The following is a 6648-nucleotide window of genomic DNA, read 5'->3' on the forward strand; positions in this document are numbered from 1 at the left end:
AGAAAGAGAGAGAAAGCACCCTCAATGGGGTCTGGCTCTGCTGCGGTTCTCTTCCCTCAGCCTGGCCTGTCAGGACCTTGGGTACGCATGCATATGCCCAGCACATTTCAGATCAATGCTCAAGGACAGTAATAGACAGTAGGTCGCCACCCAGTGACCAAGGTTAGAAGGGGGAGTAGAGAGGGCCATGGAGAACATTGCAAGGAGATCCAACCAGGGAAGGCTTCCTGGAGGAAGTGATATTTAAGCTGAGGCCTGAATAATGCATAGTAATTGCCAGGCAAACAGGCATGAGGGAGGGAGGGCATTCCAGGCAGATGGAAGGACATTTATAAAGGTGTAGAGGGGAGTGAATCAGAATGAAGCATGAGAAGAAGGGACCGACATGAAGCAGGAGTGGGCTCCGCACCCCTGTCAGGCTTTTCAGGTTCTCCTCTTTCCTCTGCCCCTCCAAGACAGAGCCGGATGGAGTTGAGGATCTCAGGCTGGAGGGAAAGCCCGGTCCCTTATCTCCCATGCTAAACTACTCCTTTCTGGAAAGGTCACCATTCCTGGCTGGCACCTCAGCCTCGGAGCCTCTGCCTCCTCCCTCTCCTCTTGCCTGGGGCAGAATGGAGAATGCCACATCCCTTTGTCCCACAAGAGGCAGGATTTAGAGCTGAATGAGGCTACAGAGACTGTCTTCCTCAATTGCCTCTGCCAGAGTGGCCTCCGCACCAGCCTGGGGCCCCGCGGGCCCTTCCTGTGGCAGCTCCTGGCAGCTCCGGCTCCGACCTGACCATCCTGTTTGGCTTGGATGCCATCCTGACCCGGGAAGTGGGGAGGGATGGGGCGGAGAGGGCCAGACACCTGAACCCTGAGCCCCAGGAAAGGTCAAAAACAGCAGTTCTGCCCAGCCAGGGGTCTATAACTGGGTTCATACAGGACCCCTGGACCCTCACCTGCCCCTGACATCATTCCAGTGTCCGGTGTCCTGGAAGGGACTCCCAGGAAAACAGGGCTTGAGAGAGGACACTAGATCTCTGTCCTGAGCGCCATAGGGTTTACAGCAGGGAGCCGAGTGAGTATTCCCCACTTGGGAAGGGTCCCATCCCCCCCATCGTCTAGGCTCAGGTCACCCGACAGTGAGAGGCAAGACCTGAACCAGTCTCCTGACTCCTGGCTCAGAGCTGGTTCTCTTCTTCATCCTCTCCCTGCAGGGTGCCCCGCCGTGGTGGGTGGGGGCATGAGTGCTGGGGCTCCTTTTTGGGCCCGAGGTGGATGGGACTGGCCGGTGCTGCAGAGCCAGCGGAGTTCTTGTCTCCAGCCTGAGAGCACAGGCGCCCCTCTCCACCACCACTGTGCTTCGTGGGAGGCTGACACTTTCCTGGCCTGTGGCTTCAGAGGCATCATCCAAATTCCTCTTGTTCCGTATTCTAAGACATTCCAGCCACAGACCACCAGGCATGCCCTGATGAGGCGCCCCGATCAGGCTGATCAGGGTGGGGTTACCGCTCTTAGGCAGGAGGAGGACGCACACCTCAGGCCTGTGGGCGTGTTGGGAAGGGCTCAGAGTTCTGGGGCCTGTGTTGGACACTGCAGGGCGCTCTGGATGGCATGCGTCCCGGCAGAGGGCACCCTGTGATCGGGATCTTGCCGACTTTTACCTAGAGGGGAAGAGGAATGAATTGAAGCTAAAGTCTCCACTGGCAAAGAAACCACCCTCATTCATTCGATCGGGATCCAGGGACGTTTGGTCATTCTTGTGGTTGGACCGTGTTCATGCTTTGCCTTGGTTTGGGCATGACCACAGAGAGGTCTTTTGTGTCGTCCTGGCCCGTGATAGCCAGAGAGGGCCTTGTCTGGCAGCAGCGACCTGTGAACACACTCCTGCAGCAGGCTACACCGGGCCTGGGGGTGCCGGCCCTCCCCTGGCTCTCAGGGACAGCTCTTCTCTTTCTCACTGGGAAGGAAACAGCATGGCAGCCTGGGAAGCGGGCCACATCACCCAGGGGCCCACGGGGGACGAGGTCAGCCCTGCCTTGTCTGTGGGCCTGAGGCCGCGGAGGAGGCTCCGCCAGGAGGGGAGGCAGACGTGGTGGTGAGGGCAGCCCTGGGCCCAGATCCCGCCTCTGCTCGCACTCCGGAACCGTACTTGCCCCTGGCAGTCATCCTGCCAGCCACCCCTCAGCCGAAGCCCGTCGTACGCCCGGCGTTGACTTTGGCCCAGTGCGTTCACTCTCTGGGGCTAGTTTATCCCACTAGAAAATGGAAATACTGCGGGTACCTGAGGTCAATTGCTGCCTCTCGGCTGCGACGTCAAATGAGAAATGGCCTGGAGCGTCTCGAGTCTGAGCTTGGCAGAGGCCAGCCGTGCCTCCCGGGTCCCCTGGACCTGCCTGGCCACCTGGGTCTGATGGCCCTTATTAGAAAAGCAGGTGGGGATATTCCACATCCGCTTTCTCTGGAGAGCAAGCGCCCCTTGCCTTGCCAGGGATCTGGGACCTCGGCTGTCCCCACCAAGGTCTGGGGCGGCACCAAGTGGAAGGACAAGGTCCTAGGCTTCAGGCTGCCTGGTCCCCACTTCCAGCTGCTCCCCAAGGCTGACCATATGATGGAGCAGGGAAAGGGCCCTGGTTGTGGGACCACCTTGCCCGCAGCCAAGCACTCCCTGCCACCCCAGTTCTAGGACGCTGCCCGCTCTGCAGCCCGCTCTGCCCCTCGGTATACAGGGGCTGCCCTCCCAATTCTTCTCCAGCCTTCTCCTGGGCACGCCTGGCACCCACATAGCTACTGGGGCTTGGGGAGGCAGAGAGGGCACCAGGGCTGTGGGGGCGGAAGAGGGCATGTACAGTCCTGCCTCTTCCAGGTGTGGAGGATGGGGTGGTGACAGAGGAGGGCGTGAGACCAGCACAGAAGGAAATTCGTGTACCTGCCAGGTAGTGGGGGAGGGCCCGTGACACGGGCTTGAGTGTAAGCGGGGGCGGGGGTCCTCTGCTGAGGGAGCGTGTGCACGGGTGTACCCCGGTGGGCGTAGGTGTGTGCGGCGTGTGGCAGACTCTGAACGCAGGGTGGGTGCACATTCACGTGTGCTCATGCGATGCCCGCCTCGGTGGCGGCTCAGGTACGGCCTGGGCTCAGGATTCCGACTGGCCTGGGCCGATCCCGTCGGGCTCCTTTCTGGCTGTGTGACCTTGATCACATCACAAGCCCTCCCTGCGCCTCGTTCACCCACGTCACAGGTATACCTGGAGATCTTGCCATGTGCCTGGGACAAGCCAGGCAGAGCGGGCTCGAGCCCTCCCGCAGCTGGTGCCCTGGCCTGTCTCTGTCTCGCACAGTGGGGGTACCCACTCCCAGGAACTGTGAAGTGCAGGCTGTGGGCTCAGTGCTCAGCAGAGACGTTTCCTCCTTGCTCTGGACACCCTGGAGCTGCAGCCCTTCTCCCAAGGGACACAGCTGCGAGCTGCTGGGGACAGGGAGCCAAAGGCCCGCAGGGGCGGTCAGCCCAGCCTGCCCTGCTGTGCCGTGGGGGTGAGAGGCCAAGGTTTCTGGGTCGGGGGTGACATGGCGCCTTGGCATTCCAAAGGCCCTGGTGCTTCCCCAGCACTGGCCGAGGGAAACGGGGGAGGATCTGGCAGACAAACAGGCTCTGTGGTCCTCTTCAGTCACCCCCAACCTGCCGACACACACACACACACACATGTGCGTGTTCATGTGCCAAGTATGGGCACAGGTGTGGGGTGGAAACTCCTCCAACAAGTTGGGACGCCCTCTTCCCGGGTGGGGCTCAGGGGGAGGGGGCTGGGGAAAGGACAGAGGAGGTGGCTGCCAGCTTCCCACCGAGCTGTTTACACCCAAGCCATGAGCTGGCTCTTGGCTCCTTCGCTTGCTCACCTGGCCAGGTGTGCCAGGGAGGCTGTCTCCGGCTGGCGTGCAAAGCCCTGGCCTTGCTGGGTTCGGGCACCAGAAGGGGTGGCTGGAGGACTGTGACTGGGCCCTCGCTCACACCCAGATGTCTGATTCTCCTCTTGGGCCCATGGTAACCCCCGGATGTGAGGAACCGCAGTTCCCTCTGCAGCTCGGGGAGTGGGTGCAGGGCTGTCGGGCCCCCTGAGTCAGAAAGGACAATGCCTTGGCAAAGGCGTTGGCACCTTCCCTTCCGCATCAGTGGGCATCAGTAAGGGTCCCCATAAACATGGTGCACTGGCCAGCCTTGGCAGATGGGCAACACTGGCCACAGTGAGTCAGATCCAAGTGCCTCTGCGGTCCAGTCCACGAGGGCTGCAGGAGCCGGGGTGCTCGCTGGGCTTGCCTGACCCCTCTCAGCCGGCCTTGGCTGGGATGGGAGGCAGGGAGAGGCCAGCAGAGATGGAGGAAGAGCTGGGTCCCCTCGCTCAGGCCAAGGTCAGAGTGTGTGGATTCAGCACCACCTACCCACACGGCCAGCCATCCCCAAGAGGAAGCCAGGCTCTGGAGTTAGACTTGTGGGGTGATCAGGAGCGAGCCCCTTCCCTTTCTCTCTGGGACTGTCTTCCTCTTCTGCACGATGGCGGTGTATCTGCCCCAAGGCCCGCGTGAGACCAGGGTCGCTTGGGCATCCAGTGTGCTGGACAGGCGTGTTCGCGCATGCTCCTGCTCGGGGTCTCCCTAGTCCTCCCAGGGGCCCTCAGAGGCCAGCACCATCATAGCCCCGTTTTACGATGAGGAAATGGGGGCCTAGAGAGAATCTAGGGGAGAGACAAACTGGGAGATACCCATCCTGCCCTCCCTTTCAGGGAGCAGCCCAACATGGCCACGTCACGGTCACGGCGGATAGAGAGCCTGAGGGCCCCGGCAGGCTGGGGGTTCTGTAACCCAGGCGTGGGGCTCTCGGCCGAGTTTCGTCCCCTCGGGCAGCAGGTCCAGCAGCAGAGCCAGCCCCCCTCCCCTAACAAGGCCATGGGAGCCCTGGAGACCAGGCCTCCTCCGCCAAGCGGTTGCCGCCCCAGCTCACAAGGGGCCCTCAGCACCAGGGCCTGCCCGGTGACCTGCTTGCTGCGCCCCGTTGCTGGGCAGAGGGCGTCCTCCGACCAGGGCATCGGCTGGGTGTTCTCCCTGCTCTCCGCAACTCCAGGTCATCTCTGTTTTGTTACATTCAAGGAACAAGATGGAGGTGAGCTGGAACTCCTCAGAGACGCAGGGCCAGGGCCGCAGTGCCGCAGGTGGGGAGCATGCCGGGCAGCCCCAGCACCTGCTCCTGCACCCCCACCCGGTCTCTCCGTTTTGCCTCCCCATAACCCGCAGGCCCCTGCCGAGGTCACTCTTGCTCCCTTAGTCGCCCTGCTGAGTCTGGCGCTGTGGCCAGCTCTCCCACCTGGACTTTTTCTCCTCCCTCCAGCCTCCCAGCCTCCACTCCAGCCCCTTCCCAGCTCCCACCCCACGCTAAATCTCTCAGCAGGTCCACTTTCCTCCTGATGAAGCCCCGATGGCAGGGAGGGAGGGAGGCCTGGCTGTACCCTGAGGCCCTCAGAGACCTCCTTTGGCCCCAGGTCCCGTTCAGGGAGCTCCCAGCAGCCCAGTCCCTCTCCCTTGGGCATTGCCTCATGGGCACCAGGCCCCTGGGATCCGTGTGGCCATGGTGGAGCTGCCTGCCCACACCCTCATACACCAGAGCTGCCGAGCAGTCAGGCACCGTGTGCAGGTCTCCCCAGGTGCCACCTGTGCCCCTTGGTCCTCTGCAGCCACATGCCAGGGAAGTCGTAAGCAGCTGGTCTTGAGCACAGGGCCCCGAGTAGGCTTGGGCACAGGGCCCCAAGGCCTCCTCCCAGCGCCCGCTGGGCAGGGCGGCTGCAGCTCAGCCGCTTCCCCTTCTCGGGGCAGGGAGGTCTCCGCCCAGTGCCCACCCTGCGTGCCGCGATCAGGCAGCCCCCAAGCAGGTTGTTTTCCTGGCCTGGGCCTGGCTCAGCCTCCAGGGCTGCCGGTCACGTAGCCAAACTCGTTTCTCCTCTCCCAGTGCCTGGCTGCTGAGCACAGCGGTTTCCTGCTGGGAGAGCACAATGGAGCTCACCCAAGGGACCCGCCCTGGGGAGGCACCAGCCCAGCTATCTCTGAGCGCTGTGTGACCCATGGCAGGGCCCACGCCCTCTCTGAGCCTTGCTTTCCCCAGAAGTGAGGGGGTGAGACGAGGTCATGAGAGGTCATTGTCCAAAAAAACGGTAAGAGCAAACTTTCTTTAAGCATCAAGGACAGCCAGGTCCAGCGCCCACGTCCTCATGGCCACCCTGGGAGGTCAGGACGCGTGAGGATACCTCGCTGGCCACAGTCGAATCTCCTTCTGTTCGACCTCTCAGAGCTCCTTCCTGTCTCCTGCTCCCCCTGGCCCCATCCCTGTCCTGCCTCGCTCTCCTCTTCCCAGGAGGCTCCCAGCCTGGGCCAGAGTGGAGAACTAGGAGAAAGGGTTGAAGGCACAATTAGACGGGGGCCAAGGGGGACAGGCCTGTTGGCCCTGGCTGGCATGGAGAAGAGGGTTACGGAACTATGGAGCTATGGGAAGAGGAACTTGTTAGAATTATTTATTCAATTGTATTTATTATTATTGTTATTTAATTTGACCAGAGAGAGACAGAAAGAGGGAAAGTGAGAAAGCAAGCCAGCAGGTCCGGGACTCAAACCACGGTCGGCCCTGTG

General features: G+C 61.8%; 1 protein-coding gene across 1 annotated transcript in view; it reads left to right on the forward strand.

Moving 5' to 3' along the window:
* Positions 1–4770: 4770 nt before the first annotated feature.
* FAM131C (family with sequence similarity 131 member C) overlaps positions 4771–6648 on the forward strand; it is a 31470-nt gene continuing 29592 nt past the window's right edge. Inside the window, exon 1 of the mRNA XM_006145434.3 lies at positions 4771–5134. Within this exon, the coding sequence (XP_006145496.1) occupies positions 4771–5134 (364 nt within the window). The remainder of the gene's footprint in view (positions 5135–6648) is intronic.

This window comes from Tupaia chinensis, unplaced genomic scaffold, assembly GCF_000334495.1.
Source record: "Tupaia chinensis unplaced genomic scaffold, TupChi_1.0 Scaffold000146_1, whole genome shotgun sequence".
Classification (NCBI taxonomy): Eukaryota; Metazoa; Chordata; class Mammalia; order Scandentia; family Tupaiidae; genus Tupaia; species Tupaia belangeri.